This window comes from Protopterus annectens, chromosome 2.part0 (assembly GCF_019279795.1).
Source record: "Protopterus annectens isolate FY-2018-M chromosome 2.part0, PAN1.0, whole genome shotgun sequence".
In the NCBI taxonomy this organism is placed as follows: Eukaryota; Metazoa; Chordata; order Ceratodontiformes; family Protopteridae; genus Protopterus; species Protopterus annectens.
In genome coordinates, this window is record NC_056728.1 from 199,294,074 (window position 1) to 199,316,385 (window position 22,312).

The 22,312-nt window shown below is 36.9% G+C and overlaps 1 protein-coding gene across 4 annotated transcripts in view; it reads right to left on the reverse strand.

The window, feature by feature from the left end:
* BIN1 (bridging integrator 1) overlaps positions 1-22,312 on the reverse strand; it is a 2,421,789-nt gene that overhangs the window by 1,316,018 nt on the left and 1,083,459 nt on the right. For all 4 annotated transcript variants that reach the window (XM_044060666.1, XM_044060667.1, XM_044060664.1 and 1 more), the window contains exon 5: positions 5,372-5,467. In XM_044060666.1, the coding sequence (XP_043916601.1) occupies positions 5,372-5,467 (96 nt within the window). The remainder of the gene's footprint in view (positions 1-5,371; positions 5,468-22,312) is intronic.

Consider the following 22,312-nt stretch of genomic DNA (forward strand, 5'->3'; position numbering starts at 1 on the left):
TTTCTAATTTTTTATTATGCAAACAAGAACATAAAGTTGAGCGCTTTTATCTACAAGAATGTAGACTTCATCAGAACAATTACTACATCAATTAGTGGTGTTTAAATAGTATATGAAAGCCCGCCAATTTTAAAATAATTAACCATTTCTATTCAGTTTTAAAGCAGTAATACTGTTTGTCATGTGTCAATATAACAGCTTATCACAAAGTCAGTAAACCATACATTGACATTTTACCCGTGACAGCAGTAATATCATACTACCTCAATGTGCATGAATGCATTTAAAAATTCTTAATATTACAATATTAAAAAATCACAATGTTAAAAAATGCACCTATATAAAAATACGCCAATATAAAAATTTGTATTTGATATGTATGAATTCTCATTTAGTGTTATGATGGGGAGGCAGCAATTTAGCTTTGGAATTAATAGATTACTCCTTATTGCTTTTCAGCCTTTAAAACCTAGCAGGTATGTGCATTTCTTGGCAAAGTGTAATTGTTTCATGGGTTTTTCAACTGTGCTTTCTGTGGGCAAAGATGAGTTTTTGATTTAAGAGTAGGTTAATGTATTTTTGCTGAGATACCAAAGAAGTGCGATTTCTCTTTAACTCATTTACTTGAAGGTTTGGTTTATGTGCTATCCATGATTGGCACTGAAAATCACTGCAGTACATTTTGTTCAATGGATCATTAGTCTGTGGTCTTTTAACCAGTTCCAGAACAGTGAAGGCAGTTTTGCAAGGTTTTTTACATTTTGTTAGCCTGAAGTAGGATATCATCAGCATACAATATATGGCGTATGTTAATGTAAAAGTAAACTATTTATAATGATGCAAAACAATCGATCCAGTACTGAACCTTGTGGTACTCCAGCTTAAAATGTGTTGTTTTCTTATGACAATTTGCTGTGTTTAACAAAGAAGGTTATATTTATTAAGCAGAAGATGAAACACTCTACTCTAGACTTCCCAATATCAAAGTAAGAGGGGGAAATGAGTAGCAGAGCATGATCTATGGTTTCAATAGCATGCTTCAAATCAAACATAAGGCTTTGTTAAGGTGACCCATTCACAAGGTGTGAAAAATGTAGCTATTTATCGTAAATATTGCAGCCTTGGTTTTACCACATGGTCTAAAGGCATGTTGGTTTAGGCATAGAAAAATATGCTTTGTTGTGAGCTCAAGTAACTGCTTGTAAAGTAAACTAAGATTTTAGTTCATGGGCATATGACAACAACTGGCATGAAATCTGGGGGTGGTCTGGGAGAGAATACTTGGGGTATTGGTGTAACATAGGCGTGCTTCCAACAATAAGGCGCAATATCTGTTGATAGTGTTGTGGTATAAATGTCCGAGAAGGGTTTTGTTATGAATTTTTAGAAAAGTAGGGACTAGTATATGATGACATATACTTTTTTATTGTGCATATTTATTTTGTGCTGTGGTGTATGACTTTAATAGAGAACGTCTTGAAGTTGAACCTAGGAGCTAGATCAGTGTTGCATAGATTTGCTGGCTGCAGATGAGAATACATTTCATGCTGAAATGTGTAGGGACACATGGTCAAATCATTGCTTAAAGTAGTATCTGTTGTCAAGATTGTTCTCACTATCACACAAAAAATACTTAAAAGTCCACTGTTACCAGTTATGCCCATTTTTTTCACAGAACTGTTTTTTTTTTAACTCTGTGTAGCTGTTTCTTGATGTTTCATATTAGGCATATTCTCAAATCAAGTTTACCAGTCTTAACACACTTTAATTTTTCACTGTAAGTGTATAAATCAGCCTCTCTTCTGTATGCATTCAGTGAGCATATACAGTGCTGTATTAACATGATTTCAGTTTTAGACAGGAAAAGGTCCGTCAATTTGCATACAAGTTTAAGACTATGTGCTGCTAGACTTAGACACTGCAGCAGTCCTGGGTTTGATTCTCAAAGTATCTGTTTGCATAATGTGTGACTATGAGCAAGTGCCTTAACCAGACATTGCCCCCAAGTTTCTCCTGAAAAGGGTTGTGTGTACAGTGGATGTACCTGGTTAGCATTTTTTTAAAGACCATAATTAAATATAGTGACTTGTTTTGAAGGCAATCCATTTTAAGTGTCATATCCGGTGCAGCGGTTAGCATTGTCGCCTCACACCAAGAGGCTCTCTGGTTCGATCCTCGGCTGGGGTAGCTTCTGTGCAGAGTCTGCATGTCCTCCCTGTGGTCACGTGGGTTTCTTCCGGGTGCTCCGGTTTCCTCCCACATCCCAAAGACATGCTGTAGGTGGACTGGACACTCTAAATTGGCCTTAGGTGTGTGTGTGTGTGCCTCCTGTGGAAGGGCCGGCAACTCGACACTGTAAAACTTCACTGCCAATCATGAGTGGACAGGTGATCCATTGTGGCGACCCCTAACCGGGAAAAGCCGAAAGAAGAAGAAAGAATCCTTATGGGAGGTGTTGGGTTGTGTAATATCTTCTGTTTCAAGTAAATGGAATTTGTAGTATGGAGTTCTTGCTCATACTGGAATTGAAAATAAAATGCTTCTTAAGTCAGTTACTAAGTGACACTGTCTGACTGTATAATTACTCACTTGCTGTCACAATGTCTGCAGCAGCTTCGACCAAGGGTAGTGCCATTCTGTTTAATAAGCACAAGTCTAAAAAACATCTCCTTTTGCACCCAAGTTTTCTCACTGACCAGTGACCACACCAAGCAGTGGTGTAGAACTGCAGAAGGTTACAGTCTGACATCCTCTAAGAGTTCTACAATAACTCTCTTATTACTTTTTTTTGTTTGCTTTTTTGTTTGTTTATTTATGACCACTAGAACTGTAATAAAGTTTAGTAGTTACAATTTGTTCTGGCATGAATATATATAGCAGGTCAACTTTGTGAACCTATGTAGTATGGCTTATGTTACAAAAACTTAATGTCTCAACTCAAAATGAAATATTCTCAGAGTAGTTTCTAAAAAGTTTACATGCAGAACATATGTTTCTAGAATATGCTCAAGGACTGATGCTACTACTACTACACAAATCATCGGGGGACCCCATTAACAAATGCTGCACTACCTGTTGTCCTCTAATTGGTTTAGGGTTCCTTGCTGTTAAGAGTTATTTTTGCCCTACTATCTACTACTGCCTTCCCAGCCTGAACTCGTTTTCAGAGTTAGCACCACATTCTTGGACAGTGGTCTAAAATCCCCTTTTCCTTTTATTTCCTTCTGGTAACAGTTGACATAGTAAACATGCCCACTTTATCTAGTATTAACTTATCCAACATTTAACTTTAACTGCCTCTTAAACATGGAAAACAATGCAAATGTAACATATATTCACTGTCTGTTTGCCTTAATGCTTCACTGCTTTAATGCCTTTACAGATAAACCGTCTTTGTCTAGATTTGAACCTGTACTTTAAAAAGAATGAGTACACACAAAGCAAATAGCTGCTTCTTTGACTGCATTATGTACTGGCACAAACAAACAAACATTACACTATGTTAATAATACATGCATAGTTTTAGCAACTGCAGCTTTAAAAAAATAAAAACATCCCACAAGGGGTTGGGAGGATGGCCTAATGGTTAAGGTATTTGCCTTATAAACACAAGGTACAGGGTTTGAATCTCACAGGGGATAACTGGCTAGGCTTAAAATGGCTTGCAAGGGCAGTTAGTCTAGTACTAATCTAAGAACCTATGAATTAGTTGACCAAATGATACTAGACAGAGTCTTTAGGGGTCACAAACATCTTTCTCCAAGTGACCTTATGCATTTATGAATTCCCATATTCTGTTTTCACTACCAGGATTTTCTTCTTCTGAAAAATGGTTTGAATCTGAACTTCGCATTATCCCTCCCACCTGAGTCAGACTGATTTACATCACACATTTTTGACATACTGCATGGAGCTCATGTTGCAGGCATTTAAATAACCCTTCCAAAAACTAGATGCATTTTTTACTGATCTATTTTACACTGAAGCAGACACAGCCTGATTGTCTGCCTGGTCATTTAACTGCAAGGCACACTCTGGCACTGGAGAGAAGCTGTACCTTACAGTTAGAGTAGCCATTTTTCTTAAATGCTGACTGTCCTGTTCTACTAATCTTATGGTGGTAGAGCGGTAAGTGTTGCCACCTCACAGCAAGAGGTTCTCCGGTTCGATCCTCAGCTGGGTGCCTTCTGTGCGGAGTCTGCATGTCCTCCCTGTGGTCACGTGGGTTTCCTCCGAGTGCTCCAGTTTCCTCCCACATCCCAAAGACATGCTTCAGGTGGATTGGACACTCTAAATTGGCCCTAGGTGTGAGTGTGTGTGTGTGTGTATGTGCCTTCTGTGGAAGGTTGGGTGCCGGGCTGGCAACTCGACACTGTAAAACTCCTCTGCCAATCATGAGCAGACAGGTGATCCGCTGTGGAGACTCCTAACCGGAAAAAGCTGAAAGAAGAAGAAGTGTTTCCAAAAGCAAATGAAAGCTGTGACATTCCCTCAGTTATTTCTAATTACCCTGCTCACTGTCAAGAAACACTCAAGATAAGAATGACACAGCAGCACATGAATTTCTTTATTCTCAAAATATTAGTTCTTAAAGGATAAGTTACTTATAGTACAATTAGTTACAAAACAAATCACTATACTTCTTTTGATGGGATTTCCATGTTCAAGCACTACTCAGTGGAGTAAAGGCTGTCAGCAACAAAGGCCAGGCATGATACTCAACCAATGATAAATAGCATAAGGCAGATGAAGAAAAATGCTGTGTTGCACTGCCCATTCCGCATAGTTTTAGAACAAGATACAACAAATAAGGTATCCTCAAAGAGAAAGTACAAACACGTGCCAAGATCTAAACATGCTTAAACTCGGTCACTAGCGGAAATACTTACAAAGCCTGCAAATGTGTGCAGCAAAGCATACCCCCAAGAAGAAATTTTCGATTCTATACCCATTACACAGTTGCTCCTCTGTTATCACCCTTCAGTAACTTAACTAATCTACATTCATTACCCTAAAGAATATAGCTCTCAAGCATTTTCTAGAAAATGCAAATTTCAAACAAACTTTAATGAGCATCTTTATATTAAAGCAGTTTGCATCTCTAGATTATGTGTCACAAAACAGAGTAAAACAATTTCTGTTTTCAACATCCCCTGAGTGAAAATTTGCTTCATTAAAACAAATAATGAGAGATTTCAGTTCCTAAGCTGTACAGCATTAGAATCTACTCTCATACAATGGTATACTCAATGCCATGCAGTATGAGGTGGTAAATTAGACTAGAATATTCTTCTCAGACACTGCTTCAACATTTGTACATGTCCAGCTTCCATGCTCAGAGACACATGTAGAGAAAGAGTCCAACACTTACTTTAATGTCTGGAAACTGGCCGAGGTAGGTATCCATTGTTAGGAGAGCCTGGTCTACTAATTTCTGGTGATAGTCTGCCCATAACAGATCGATATTCTGTGAAGCAAGAAGCAATTTAGTTAGCTGTAGGTCAACATAAATCTGCACAAATGCATACCACACCAGGAGGCATTTCAGAAAATGTGCCTCCAAAAGGGCAAAGATAACTAAGAAAATCTTAACATTCAGCTGCTTAAACGCTATACAGAATTAAGGGATTAAATAATTTATTTATTTTACTTATTGTGACCAATAGCCATACTAAAAGAACTATAATCATAAACTTAAGTTATAATTTACTGATGATGACCAAGTTTTATCTGTTACAGAACTTAGTGACCTGGATATTATTAGTCATCAGGAAGCTTTTATTCAAATATAATTTGAATTTCTACAATAAAAAGTGTGATCTAATATGTTTCTAAATATATAAAAAATAAACGGTACTTTTCCGTTAACAGGGCAACAGTCTTAACCTGCAGTTGATGTGAAGATGATTCTTTTTTCTGCTTGTAACTCCATCTTCGACCTCCTAGTCATACTTACGGTATCAGTTGTCATTCGTGATTATGGCATTTCTCTCTCCAGGTTGTAATTTGGGCTTTGTTGTCCGATTAATAGCACATTATTTTGCAGCTGCGTGCTGCATTTAATGTACACTTTTTCGTGGGAGTGATTTCCTCCAAAGTCAGTGCCACTAGACACTTGTAGAAAGATCCCCTCTTACTTACTAAAACTGTATACATTACTGACGTTATGTTGTCCGGAATAAGGACATGTTCGTCTTTCTGAGCACCTGCTGATTGTTAAGGGCAGTGTGTTCACATTCTTAGTAATGCATACGGGTGATCTGAAGTGAGTGCTGATGGTTTTCGTTCCAACTCAGTGCCGCTTTCAGGGACGGTTATAACCAACTTCCCTCTTACTTCCTAAAAATGGTGTAAGTTGTATACGTTATCTTTTGACAAACACTAACGAAGTGCTCCTCCCTCCCAGTGTGTGCTAATTTGTGATGGTCATTTGTGTGTTGATGTCTAATGCTGTCAGCCATCTCTTTCAATGTAAGCAGTAATGCAGGGGGGACAAAACACTTGTAAAACTAGTGCCCTCTGTGGGAAATGTGCATTGAAACTGTTGAGAAAGTGCTGGGTAAAATAGCAACAACCACTGAAAGTGTGAAGATATAATCAAACATTTGCGGTACTTCTCAGGGCACACTTTGCGGCAATATTTCTGTTTCGCAAACTCTGTTGCCCCGTTAACAGAAAAGTACCAAATAAACTAAAGGACCGGTGATGAACTAATAATCTTGTGTACCCAGCTATGACTAAACCATAGCAATCTTATAAAGTTATAAACCACAATAAAAGGAGAAACTAGTTAACCTTAATTAACCTTAATTTTAATTCCATGGCTTACCAATATGACAACTAAAGCTACCAAGCATCCTAATTTATCAATAGCACTATCACTGGAATTGGCCCTATTTAACTCACCTGCAAGGTCTCACAGTCTAATGAATAGGGCTTCCTTACTGAACAGCAAGATCCAAAATTACTCATAAACTTTAGTAAAGTTAACAATAGGTCAGACAATTACTTTGGTTCTAAATTTGTTCTGGCACACTGGAGGACCATGCAGGGCCAGGCAGCGTTGATCCTTCTCAGTCTATGAACTGCTACAGAAATCTGAAAAGCAATATAACACAGAAGCTAAGCAAAGCTTCATGAGTTAAAGAACATACATTTCAATCTCAACAACAGTGCTTTTTTTTTTTTTTTGCAGATGCTTATAACTACCTCTTCTAGACCCTTTTATTTAATGTGGGAAACTAATGTCTTACTGAAGTCTACTCCACTAAGCCACTTTCAGCCTCCTCAGAAATAATTTTACCCTACTCTTTTAGCTGATAACCACCAACATACCATTGAGAGCACTCAAATAAATCCACAGTTTCTCAAATTTTGTTACAGCAAGCCTCCCATAATACATACAAAATATTGTAACCATCCCTACTTTAAAAATGTACCCAAGGCCTCACTAACTAAAGGCCTTCTTTTTTGTAAACATTACAATTACAATCACTTATGAAAAAACTATCATTCCTTAATTTGTGTTTAATGATTATTTGTTTAATGTAAAAGACACTTAATCCCTCCTATCAGCCTGTGTGCCTTGGGACATTATCCTTTTTATCACTCAGCTGCAATCAAATCCATACATGTGCTTTTACATTTAGCTTCCTCAGTGAAATAGCAAGTAGGTATATTTCAAATATATTTCCACAACTGCTTAGGTCTCCCCGGTGAAATTTGTGTTATTATTTCAGAACTATAGAGCTGAGCAAATTGTCTTAGATTTTGTCATCAGGACATATAATACCAAATATAGACATTAATAAAATTAAAAATGTGTGTACTACGCAAGATACTTCTAGACTGTAAACTCTGTTAACTGGAACTCAAGCAACCAGCGAAAAAATATTGAAGAAATACAGTACAATTTTCATGTGTTGCACTTTCTGTTTTCCTCCCCCAGAAACATACCTTACGTTTTTAGATTTTTAGAGTTTTAAAAATGAAGATAGGAATAAATTCTCTCTCTCCCTAACCTACAAATACTACAGGGTGCAGTATTAGTCAGACCTATTTTTAACAGTAACTCTCAAGCAATCAGAAACTACAGTTATCCGGCATCTACCAATCCCCATGGGTGTTGGTTAACTGAGAGTTTACTGTATATTTAGCATCTTATCTACGTGATGGAATAAAAAAAAATGTTAAAAAATTAGGGTATCTTTCAAATCGAACATTAAGGCTGTAAAACACTTCTCTAGTAAACAAGATGCAGGTCTAAACTTGCTTAGCAAAAAACACATTTGTTGTAGCCATGTTCGCCCCCATTCCTCACTAAATAAACTTCTAACAGTCACATAGAACCTTAAAATACTACATTCAGGTTTTCTGATGTTGATAACAGCTTTTGAGATGATCTCCAATATTATCTCAGAAATATTTTGTAGTATTTTTAAAACAAGAGAAAAAGAACTCCACAATAATGTACCACTATTCACAAAAGCCTTCAAATGTCTCATTCTTTGCTTAATAGCATTTCCAATGTCCTCTGTTACATCCTTCCATGAATAAATCAAATAAAATTAATTCATATTTTCCCATAACTCTCATTTCTTTCCTTAATACATTAACTTTTAGCATTAGGAAAGATGGTGGTGGTGCTTTAATATTTCATAGCAACTATACATTTCCCCCTAAACCAAACCAATACCAAAATTCATTTCAGCGGAGTTTTTTTACTGCTTTCCTTAAAATAAATAAATATAAACAAATATGTATTATTGTCCTTTACAAGCCTCCATCCTGGCAACAATACAGCTACACTGGAAGAAACCCATATTGTTTATCCATAACAATTCCACAAGAAAAATACTACTAGGTAATGTCAATATTAGTTGGCTAGACAAACTCTGACTCCTCTACATGTAGCATACTCTTACATAATTTCACACAACTAATTAATAGCCCCACACACTATAGCAAGACATCAAACTCTGTTAGACTGGATCCCCAATCATAACAAAAAGCAAATAAATGAATACAAAAAACTATACTACAAGAACATTCAAAACAATAGTAAACACAACCTTAAAACACATCTCAGCCAAAATGTCAACCCAGTCCCTCTCCCGATAACTCACCATTTGAAACTGCAATACAATTCCACTCTTGTTAAATAGATAGTACCAAGTATTCCCCAAAAGCTCACCCAACCCTGACAACAGCCACAATCATCACATCCACTTTCACCTTCAAACTTACGCTCGTATCCTATATAAAACTACTCAAACTGAAATTATGCTCTACTTCAGCTGATGACCCTCCAAGTGAATACCTTAAAACAGCAGCCAATGGCATTGCCTATCCTGTGTCAGTTCTACTAATTGGGTCTATCCAGGAATTCCACATTCTCTCTCGCTGGAAAAAATCACACATTATTCCTACACACAAAGGAGGAAATTCAACAGACATCACTAACTTTAGACCTGTAGCAATCACAGCTCCACCAAAATGCTTGGAAAAAAAAATGTATCCAGAAATAATTGCTACACTATTTCCTGCAGGAAGAACTCCAATCCCCACACAACATGGCTCCCGTCCCTCCCACAGTACTAACTCTGCACTTCTACCCTATACAGATACTGTCAGTAAATGAAGAGATAATGGCAAACTAGTCTCCTCCTTATTTCTATACTTGTCTAAAGACTTCCAATAGTTTGTCACAGGAACCTTCGACTTCAGATATCCTTACTAGGTCCATCTCAGCCTACACTTCTATGGTTCACATGTATTTGTCCAATAGGTATTAGTAAAATGTCAATAATCCAAAAAAATGATCGGAAGCAAGTCCACAGAATAGGTGTACGGAATTCTATCAGCTCACAATAAGGCACCAGGCTCGACTGATAATAGTAACAGAAATTTATTGCTAAGCAAACGCCAACAATGTGTACCACTCGTTTTCATCAGAATAAGACTTCATCAGACAAACAGTCAAAGAAACCCGCAGGTTTAAATACACAAGACTAATCACGTAAATTGACAATTAAGTTAATTAATCAAATTTTAAAACCACAGTGATATTTTCTAAAAAAGCAACCATAACAAAGCAGTTGATACTTCAACTATTAAAAACAGCAATAAAATGCTATCTAAAATGTTAAAATTATATGTGGATTATATAATCTTATTTCTTGTGTATAAAACTGATTTTTATGTTTATTTCCATTTTTATTTTAATTTTAATTCTGTCTTTACACCAAACCAATGTTATAGGATAACAATAAAATTAAAATAAATTTTATGAATAAATGACAGGTAAATTATATCCTGTCAGATTTTAGTTTCAAATAAGGCACAATAGATATGGCTTCGTTAAGCCCTGGAAATCTGTTAGATTCCAGGAGGATCTGCCAATGTGTCTCCCTATGGGACAATAAAGTCTCCCATGGACCACTCCTGGGATCTTGTGTAACAGAATCCAGGACAAAAAAATTGTAAATGGCGTCTGGACATAATAGACTGTGCTTATAGAGTGCGTTGTTCATGTCTCGCTTGTTAATATCGTAGAGGTGTTCATACACTCTTCTACGGAGTTGTCTCTTGGTCTTACCCACGTAGAAGGCCTGACATGACAGGCACAAGGCCAAGTAGACAACTCCGTAGGACAAGCAATTGTAAAATCTTGTAGAACAAATCCTCCTATTTCTACTTTCCACATACACAGTCTCTTTATTAATTATGTGCTTACACTGGGAACAATGTCCACATCTAAATGTTCCCTTGCGTAAATTTCCAGATTGATGTTGTTTAGGCCCCATCTCTAAGATTCTCTTAATATTGTAACCTTTTTTATAAACAGTTTTGAGAGTTGTAGTTTTGAATACATCCAGATCCGTCAACTCCTGAAAGGCCTTGAATTCCTTTTCAACTATCTGTCAGAACTTCCTAACATTACCACTATATTCTGTGATAAAAAGTAGTTCTTGTCCTACACAATTAGATGGACTCATGTCCTGCTCTGTACTTAATGTATCCTGTCCTAAAATGGGCTTGAATCTTGTGGTTCTACCTAGGAGCACCTCTTGTTTTACTGAATTGATCATGCATTCAGGGTACCCCCTGTCCATGAACATGACTGTTAACTTGTCACATTCTTTATTGAAAAGATGGTCCTGGGATGTCATGCGGGACGCCCTAACCATCTGTCCCTTAATAATACCTCTTTTCTGGTACTCAGGGTGGGAACTGGAAAAATGCAGGTAACTATTTGAAAAGGATGGCTTTCTATATACTGTGGAAGAAAAGCCAGCTGCCACCTTACTAATGGTAACGTCCAAATAGTGGACTGATTCTTCGAAGGTCTCGTGGGTGAACTTTAAAAAACTAGTAGTACTACCTATGTAAGTAAGAAACTCCGGAATGGTCTCAGGGGGGCCTACCCAAAAAATGCAGATGTCGTCCAGGAATCTGGTGTAATGATTCCAGTACTTCACAAACCTACTGTTGTTAATAAACTTCTTCTCCCAGGTGGCCATAATAATATCTGCGTATGTTGGGGCAAAATTAGCCCCCATGGACACCCCAGTGATTTGTCTAAAGTACTCACCCCCATAACTTATGTAGTTGTTTTCTAAGACCAACTCAACCAAGGTCATAATCATGTTCACCTCATTGGCTGTAATCCCATTACATTCCCACAGGGCCTCTTCCAACCATTCCAAACCCACCTCTGTGGGAATAACCGAGAACAAATCCACCACGTCAATTGTTATAAATACAAGGTTGGGGTTATATAACTTGTTAGTAACACTTCGCAAAAATTGCCAAGAGTCCTTAACTAAATAAGGCTCTCTGCCCCACACCTGTTTAAGTTTCCAATCAAGAAATTTAGCGATTGAATGAGTCTTAGACCCTTGAGCAGCCACAATAGGGCGTAAAGGAGGGTCCTCCATACACTTATGTATTTTAGGTACACCAAAGATGGTAGGTACCTTGGGATGGTTGTTTTCCAAGAAAGAAAAGGTATCAAATTCAATGACCTCCTGGTCTAACATATCTTTAATAGTAAGGTCAACCTTTTTGTATGAAAGATGTACCTCTTGGATGGAGGAGACAGTGTATTTGTTGGTATCATATAGGATATCCCCCATCTTACTTTCATATAGGACCTGGCTCATGAGAACAGTGCCCCCACCCTTATCGGGTTGCATAACCCTAATAGAATGGTTGTACGCTAAGTCATGTAATACTGCGTGCTCTTCATCACTAAGATTGTATTCAAAGCTAGTTCGACCTAATTCTTTACGAATTTCTTTTTCAATTCTTAGCTCCAAATTACTTAACTGTGGATGAAGAGGTGGATTGAAGGCACTGGACTTTTTTAACAACAATGTTGGAGCAACTGGACCATATCCAAATAAATGTTGGAAATTAAGTTTACGGATAAGCATTTTCACGTCCAGGATACAATTAACCAATTGACAACCCCGAGTTGGAACAAATTTATAGCCTTTTGTAAGTAAATTGAAATGTGCATCTGTGACCGGTACTTCACTGTAATTGTATATGTGGTAACCATGCTTAACATGTAACCGATACCCACCCAATTCAGTGACAGTGATACTATTATCTACTGCCAATCCTGATTCCTGTTCCTCCCCCTCCCCCGCCCTTGGTTGTTCCTGCCCTGGGAAAAAATCGGGTATACCGGAAAACCTTGTACCCCATGTTGGTTTCGAATACGCTCTGATCTTCTTGGTAAAAACCCCCCTTCCGTATCCCCAACTGGGTCAGTAAGGCCCTGGTCCTCATCCTCACCTGAGGCTACAGTTGCTGCCTCAGCATGGGGTGCAGGATTCTGATAGAATTCTGGAGCTGTATAATTCATACCCCTAAAGTGGGGTGGGTTAGGGTATTGTCGCCCCTCCTTGTATTCCCTGAGATCCCTGTTCAATTTATTGGACTTTCTCTTAATGATGGTATCACAATGATGATCAATATTTTTACGAATGTTATAATATTGAACTTTGTGTGATTCCACTGTAAACAATAAATCACAAGTGATAGCATCATTACATTTAAAAATTTGCTCAGAAAGTCCTTGAATGTCTTTTTCGTTTTTCTTTATGATAGCTCGCATGATATCCATTCCACACCGGTCAAAAGCTTGAATCAAATCAACATGGAAGTCACTTCCAACAAGCACATTGTTGGGATATTTATGCACTCTTAAACCTTTGGGCACAATGCCCTTGTTAATACATTCAATCAAGTAGGCATTATCTAAAACCAAACTCTTGTACCTGTATAAAGTGTCCTCCAAAAAATGAAGATTGTCCACAAATGATAATCTCTCTGTTGAGTTGCTCCTGTGAATGCCCACAGAGGTAAAATCATGTTTGTTCTTCACCCAGTCAGAAAAAGAAGCCGTAATGGATTGCGACTCATGGGTTGAAACCGGCTGATGACAGGGAATAGAAGAACCGGGTGCACAATCCCTGAATGCCGCTGATGTATCCGTCAACCCTGCAGCTTCAATATTCTCCGTTTGTTCTCTCAAAATTCTCTGTCCCAAGTTGGTAACAGGAACGCCGTCCCTGAGAATCGCTGGTGTTGTAAAAAAATCAGAAACATCCGTACTAACGGTAGCTGACCTCTGTGCACTCCGGACTGTACCATTGGCTACCACGCCTGCGGGGGAAGCCACAGGCTGAGTACGGCACCTTGTACCAACAAGTTGCAAAACCTCTTGTTGGTTTTGGATAACTGTTTGTAACCCCTGTCCCAGTGGGGTTAGCAATTGAATCAAATTAGTTAACTGGCCCGTAAGCTGAGATAGTTCTCCGGCAACAGTTGTAACGCCGGTTCCATGCCCTTCCTCTGCAGGACTACCCGAACTCGGATCCATAACACCAAACACCAAATGCTGAACAAGAAAAACCAATAATCCAAAAAAATGATCGGAAGCAAGTCCACAGAATAGGTGTACGGAATTCTATCAGCTCACAATAAGGCACCAGGCTCGACTGATAATAGTAACAGAAATTTATTGCTAAGCAAACGCCAACAATGTGTACCACTCGTTTTCATCAGAATAAGACTTCATCAGACAAACAGTCAAAGAAACCCGCAGGTTTAAATACACAAGACTAATCACGTAAATTGACAATTAAGTTAATTAATCAAATTTTAAAACCACAGTGATATTTTCTAAAAAAGCAACCATAACAAAGCAGTTGATACTTCAACTATTAAAAACAGCAATAAAATGCTATCTAAAATGTTAAAATTATATGTGGATTATATAATCTTATTTCTTGTGTATAAAACTGATTTTTATGTTTATTTCCATTTTTATTTTAATTTTAATTCTGTCTTTACACCAAACCAATGTTATAGTATAACAATAAAATTAAAATAAATTTTATGAATAAATGACAGGTAAATTATATCCTGTCATCATTTTTTTGGATTATTGGTTTTTCTTGTTCAGCATTTGGTGCTTGGTGTTATGGATCCGAGTTCGGGTAGTCCTGCAGAGGAAGGGCATGGAACCGGCGTTACAACTGTTGCCGGAGAACTATCTCAGCTTACGGGCCAGTTAACTAATTTGATTCAATTGCTAACCCCACTGGGACAGGGGTTACAAACAGTTATCCAAAACCAACAAGAGGTTTTGCAACTTGTTGGTACAAGGTGCCGTACTCAGCCTGTGGCTTCCCCCGCAGGCGTGGTAGCCAATGGTACAGTCCGGAGTGCACAGAGGTCAGCTACCGTTAGTACGGATGTTTCTGATTTTTTTACAACACCAGCGATTCTCAGGGACGGCGTTCCTGTTACCAACTTGGGACAGAGAATTTTGAGAGAACAAACGGAGAATATTGAAGCTGCAGGGTTGACGGATACATCAGCGGCATTCAGGGATTGTGCACCCGGTTCTTCTATTCCCTGTCATCAGCCGGTTTCAACCCATGAGTCGCAATCCATTACGGCTTCTTTTTCTGACTGGGTGAAGAACAAACATGATTTTACCTCTGTGGGCATTCACAGGAGCAACTCAACAGAGAGATTATCATTTGTGGACAATCTCCATTTTTTGGAGGACACTTTATACAGGTACAAGAGTTTGGTTTTAGATAATGCCTACTTGATTGAATGTATTAACAAGGGCATTGTGCCCAAAGGTTTAAGAGTGCATAAATATCCCAACAATGTGCTTGTTGGAAGTGACTTCCATGTTGATTTGATTCAAGCTTTTGACCGGTGTGGAATGGATATCATGCGAGCTATCATAAAGAAAAGCGAAAAAGACATTCAAGGACTTTCTGAGCAAATTTTTAAATGTAATGATGCTATCACTTGTGATTTATTGTTTACAGTGGAATCACACAAAGTTCAATATTATAACATTCGTAAAAATATTGATCATCATTGTGATACCATCATTAAGAGAAAGTCCAATAAATTGAACAGGGATCTCAGGGAATACAAGGAGGGGCGACAATACCCTAACCCACCCCACTTTAGGGGTATGAATTATACAGCTCCAGAATTCTATCAGAATCCTGCACCCCATGCTGAGGCAGCAACTGTAGCCTCAGGTGAGGATGAGGACCAGGGCCTTACTGACCCAGTTGGGGATACGGAAGGGGGGTTTTTACCAAGAAGATCAGAGCGTATTCGAAACCAACATGGGGTACAAGGTTTTCCGGTATACCCGATTTTTTCCCAGGGCAGGAACAACCAAGGGCGGGGGAGGGGGAGGAACAGGAATCAGGATTGGCAGTAGATAATAGTATCACTGTCACTGAATTGGGTGGGTATCGGTTACATGTTAAGCATGGTTACCACATATACAATTACAGTGAAGTACCTGTCACAGATGCACATTTCAATTTACTTACAAAAGGCTATAAATTTGTTCCAACTCGGGGTTGTCAATTGGTTAATTGTATCCTGGACGTGAAAATGCTTATCCGTAAACTTAATTTCCAACATTTATTTGGATATGGTCCAGTTGCTCCAACATTGTTGTTAAAAAAGTCCAGTGCCTTCAATCCACCTCTTCATCCACAGTTAAGTAATTTGGAGCTAAGAATTGAAAAAGAAATTCGTAAAGAATTAGGTCGAACTAGCTTTGAATACAATCTTAGTGATGAAGAGCACGCAGTATTACATGACTTAGTGTACAACCATTCTATTAGGGTTATGCAACCCGATAAGGGTGGGGGCACTGTTCTCATGAGCCAGGTCCTATATGAAAGTAAGATGGGGGATATCCTATATGATACCAACAAATACACTGTCTCCTCCATCCAAGAGGTACATCTTTCATACAAAAAGGTTGACCTTACTATTAAAGATATGTTAGACCAGGAGGTCATTGAATTTGATACCTTTTCTTTCTTGGAAAACAACCATCCCAAGGTACCTACCATCTTTGGTGTACCTAAAATACATAAGTGTATGGAGGACCCTCCTTTACGCCCTATTGTGGCTGCTCAAGGGTCTAAGACTCATTCAATCGCTAAATTTCTTGATTGGAAACTTAAACAGGTGTGGGGCAGAGAGCCTTATTTAGTTAAGGACTCTTGGCAATTTTGCAAGTGTTACTAACAAGTTATATAACCCCAACCTTGTATTTATAACAACTGACGTGGTGGATTTGTTCTCGGTTATTCCCACAGAGGTGGGTTTGGAATGGTTGGAAGAGGCCCTGTGGGAATGTAATGGGATTACAGCCAATGAGGTGAACATGATTATGACCTTGGTTGAGTTGGTCTTAGAAAACAACTACATAAGTTATGGGGGTGAGTACTTTAGACAAATCACTGGGGTGTCCATGGGGGCTAATTTTGCCCCAACATACGCAGATATTATTATGGCCACCTGGGAGAAGAAGTTTATTAACAACAGTAGGTTTGTGAAGTACTGGAATCATTACACCAGATTCCTGGACGACATCTGCATTTTTTGGGTAGGCCCCCCTGAGACCATTCCGGAGTTTCTTACTTACATAGGTAGTACTACTAGTTTTTTAAAGTTCACCCACGAGACCTTCGAAGAATCAGTCCACTATTTGGACGTTACCATTAGTAAGGTGGCAGCTGGCTTTTCTTCCACAGTATATAGAAAGCCATCCTTTTCAAATAGTTACCTGCATTTTTCCAGTTCCCACCCTGAGTACCAGAAAAGAGGTATTATTAAGGGACAGATGGTTAGGGCGTCCCGCATGACATCCCAGGACCATCTTTTCAATAAAGAATGTGACAAGTTAACAGTCATGTTCATGGACAGGGGGTACCCTGAATGCATGATCAATTCAGTAAAACAAGAGGTGCTCCTAGGTAGAACCACAAGATTCAAGCCCATTTTAGGACAGGATACATTAAGTACAGAGCAGGACATGAGTCCATCTAATTGTGTAGGACAAGAACTACTTTTTATCACAGAATATAGTGGTAATGTTAGGAAGTTCCGACAGATAGTTGAAAAGGAATTCAAGGCCTTTCAGGAGTTGACGGATCTGGATGTATTCAAAACTACAACTCTCAAAACTGTTTATAAAAAAGGTTACAATATTAAGAGAATCTTAGAGATGGGGCCTAAACAACATCAATCCGGAAATTTACGCAAGGGAACATTTAGATGTGGACATTGTTCCCAGTGTAAGCACATAATTAATAAAGAGACTGTGTATGTGGAAAGTAGAAATAGGAGGATTTGTTCTACAAGATTTTACAATTGCTTGTCCTACGGAGTTGTCTACTTGGCCTTGTGCCTGTCATGTCAGGCCTTCTACGTGGGTAAGACCAAGAGACAACTCCGTAGAAGAGTGTATGAACACCTCTACGATATTAACAAGCGAGACATGAACAACGCACTCTATAAGCACAGTCTATTATGTCCAGACGCCATTTACAATTTTTTTGTCCTGGATTCTGTTACACAAGATCCCAGGGGTGGTCCATGGGAGACTTTATTGTCCCATAGGGAGACACATTGGCAGATCCTCCTGGAATCTAACAGATTTCCAGGGCTTAACGAAGCCATATCTATTGTGCCTTATTTGAAACTAAAATCTGACAGGATATAATTTACCTGTCATTTATTCATAAAATTTATTTTAATTTTATTGTTATACTATAACATTGGTTTGGTGTAAAGACAGAATTAAAATTAAAATAAAAATGGAAATAAACATAAAAATCAGTTTTATACACAAGAAATAAGATTATATAATCCACATATAATTTTAACATTTTAGATAGCATTTTATTGCTGTTTTTAATAGTTGAAGTATCAACTGCTTTGTTATGGTTGCTTTTTTAGAAAATATCACTGTGGTTTTAAAATTTGATTAATTAACTTAATTGTCAATTTACGTGATTAGTCTTGTGTATTTAAACCTGCGGGTTTCTTTGACTGTTTGTCTGATGAAGTCTTATTCTGATGAAAACGAGTGGTACACATTGTTGGCGTTTGCTTAGCAATAAATTTCTGTTACTATTATCAGTCGAGCCTGGTGCCTTATTGTGAGCTGATAGAATTCCGTACACCTATTCTGTGGACTTGCTTCCGATCATTTTTTTGGATTATTGGTTTTTCTTGTTCAGCATTTGGTGATTAGTAAAATGTCCCTTCACCCTCGCTCCACATCTCCATGTTTTTACGAAATATAGAAAAAGAGTTGTTAGAAAAAAAATGTCATCTTTGTTTGGGGTTCTAGACTGAATCCTGTAAAACAGGAACAGTATGTAGTAAATGAGAAGGGGATTAAATAAAAAAAATATTGCATTTTTAGCTTTGATGTATCCTCTTTGTATCTTTTTTGGTACATGGGTTGTGAGTTACAAAGCCATGTTTCAGTGGTTGTTAAAGCTTCCTAAATAATTATTTGGAGATTTGCCAGGCTATCTGACATGAATATTAATGTGGAATCATCTGCATATTTATTAGGGCGCCTTGTTGTGTGGATATGTTGAGGGTGTTGGTGAGAATATTAAAGAAGAAATGTTTTTGTAATACTCTGGAGCTTTTCTCCCTGATCTCCACTGAAAATGGGCACCTACCAAGTCAGAATTTCCCAGTAATCAAATGGCAATAAATAAATAAATAATACATTTTAATTTCCATACCTTTATCTTATTTACATATTACTTTCTCTCCACTCTCTCATTACTTTTTCCCCTTTCATATTTCTTTATAACACATATGCAACATATTTGCCATAACTTTTCACCTATGTCACCAAAGAAGATACATTGAAGCTAAAAATAGTATACATTTTTTTAATTTAATCCCCTTCCCTTTTATTACACACTATTCCTCTTTTACAGGATTCAATCTAGAACCCCAAACAAAACTGAAAATTGTTTCTAACAACTTTTTTTTCCCATAAAGCTTAGAAACATGTATAGAGTGCCACATACGCTAATTTTCCCAAGATATACATATTTAACATATAGACCTTTTTATTAAAGGATACATTAAAATTCTTCCACCATGTCAATAACATCTTTATTTCTTCCAGTTTTATTTTTCACTGATTCAGTACATTTTTATATTCCCCAGATCTGATCTATAACATACCGATGTCCTTCCTATTACAATCAATCCCATTGATTTTATTTTGACAAAGCCTTTACTATTTAACTTATTTAGTCTTAACACTGCTTTCTTTAATATCTTTTAAATTCTTATCATACTTTCATTCATTCATCCATCCCCGATTTTTGCCACAATAACCAATTTATGTGCATAGGATAAGCATTTTGGTACATTGAGTTGTTTTCCTATCTTCCAACATTTTTCAAACATTCCTGACGTACACATTGGAATGACCAGGTCATTACAATCACAAATAAAAACATGCTTAGCAGCTATGTTTAACACTTCTTTTTATCTTAACTTTCTCTCATCTATACATTTACCATCACTTTCACCCAAGACTTTTTATAATAAATCTTTATAAAATGCATTCTTTTTCCTATCCCATATACTTCCAAAACTTCCCACATAGCTTCTTGACTTAATTTATCAAATGCCAATCTCACATATTTATTTTCTGTAAGAATCATACTTATTATCTCTATCACAGTTATTAGCATGTCTTTTATCTCTTCTTTTAATGCCAAGCACACTTTCCCCTATCACTAATCTAATACTTTTTGCATCCTTTTTTAGATTATACTTATAAATATTTTAGTCTGTATTTCCTAAAGTAATGGTCTCCAATTTCTTATCACTTTTCTTTCATCTTTATTCCACATAAATTACTCCACTACAAATTTTTTTTCTTTTAATATACCTTTATCTAACCATTCATTCATTTATTTATTTATGTATTTATTTATTTCCAGTTTGATTACCAGGGAAGTCCACTGGGCCCAGAGAGCCCATTTTCAGTGCAGGCCCAAGGAAAAAAGCTCCATGAAACAGATTACAGTAAAGATAGCAGTCCAATAAAAATAAAAGTAAAAGTACAAACACATATCAAATAATACAAAGAGTGAGCAATATTGCCCATAGTGGAAAAATATCATGCAGATACATTTTAACAAATTCGCACAGTTAAAGTCAAAAGCTATTTAGAGAGTGTGGGAAATCTTATGGGAATTAGCTATAAAGTTTTACGTAAAAAAAATATTTTCTTTCATTTCCATTTCCTTATAAAATTCATAACTTATGCTGTCTTATCCTAGTGCTGACTCCTCCCCCTTCTTTTAAAACCAATTGCATTTCCTCCATATTAATCTTTTTTTTTCTAATTTTCCCTTAGTACATTCAGATATATTATTAACACACCACTCGTCCTTCAATTTCACCTTTCTCATATATTTTACTTACAAACCGTTCAACTACTACCTTTACTTCTCCCTGTTTATCTCACACACTATCCTCCTTATCATATATTTCAGCCATTTTTCCTTCTTGTTTTCCTCCTTTTCCTAAGACAATAACATCCTCTTTCATTCCCTTTTAAAAATCCTTGCATATATGACAAAATCATTTTCCTCTGTTTTTCTCAAAGTTTTCTCTCTTATATTTCACCCTTCTCACTTTTTTAAGTTCAACACTTCATCTTTCTTTTTTCTATCAGTAAAAAATGGTGTTATACTCCTTTTTATATTGTACCCACCCACGCAGATCAATTATCGCAAAATCCCTCATTTTGATATATTCGTCCCATAATTTCTAACACTCCACCCTCATTTCTTTCTTTCTTTTTTTTTTTTAATAACCTTATGAGTCAAACTTTTGTATTCCTTTTTCTTATATTACATTTTTATTCTCATCTCTTCTTTACCATACAACTCTATGATGAGTAAACTCTGCAATTTTTACACTTGCTACTTCGTCTATGTCTTTTGAATGTACTGCATAATGAATTTCCATTTTAAATATTCCTTTCTTACTCATCGATAAGTCCTTTTCCTTTTTTCCTATTTGTAAATCTTCATATTTAACAACTTCCCTATCTACCTTATCATTTTGTATATTTCTCTTTGTGTAGATTTCAATTAAAATCTCCCACCATAATTACAGACATATTCATCAACACATAGGTTTTAAATTTTCAAACATTTTCCTTCTTGTCACTTTAGTAAATGTATAAATTGCAATTTTACCCATTTTTGTCCTTTTCACATCTCACATCACTACTCTACCTAGTACTAATATCGTGACATTTAATATTACAATTTCCTCATTTTTATCAATATACCTATACCTAAACATTAATTTCCTATAGATCAAGTATTCTTTCACTACAAGGCATCAATTCTATCAATTTTCCTTTCTTGCTACTTCTTATATCTAGTAAACATATGATCTCTCTACATCTTCCAATCTCACTCCTAATACTATTCACATTAACACCTAATAGTGTTGTAACATCCTTTCCCTATTTTTTTCTTTCTTTTCACTTCCAAGTTTTATTTTCCTTTCTTTCCCCATACTCTTCATCCAACTGATTTATCATCTTTTTGTTTCTGTTCTCCTGTTTTAAAATCATCATAATATCCCACATAACTTCCAAAACTTAAAATTTATATTCTCTTCTTCAGTATCTTTATTTTTTTTACTAACATTTAAATCAATCTCATCCAGATTTACTATATTTTTCTTATACTGTTTTCCCAATTGCATTCTCAAGTTTCTTTAACATTACTATCCTTAGATTTTCTTTTTCCTGTATCCCTTTCTTCATATAATCTTTCTACTCATAACATAGGACAATCAAACCAAAAATATCCTGACTTGTTACACTTCCTACACGTAGGTTTGCAATTCTTAACTGCATGTCCCTTTCGCCCAACATTTT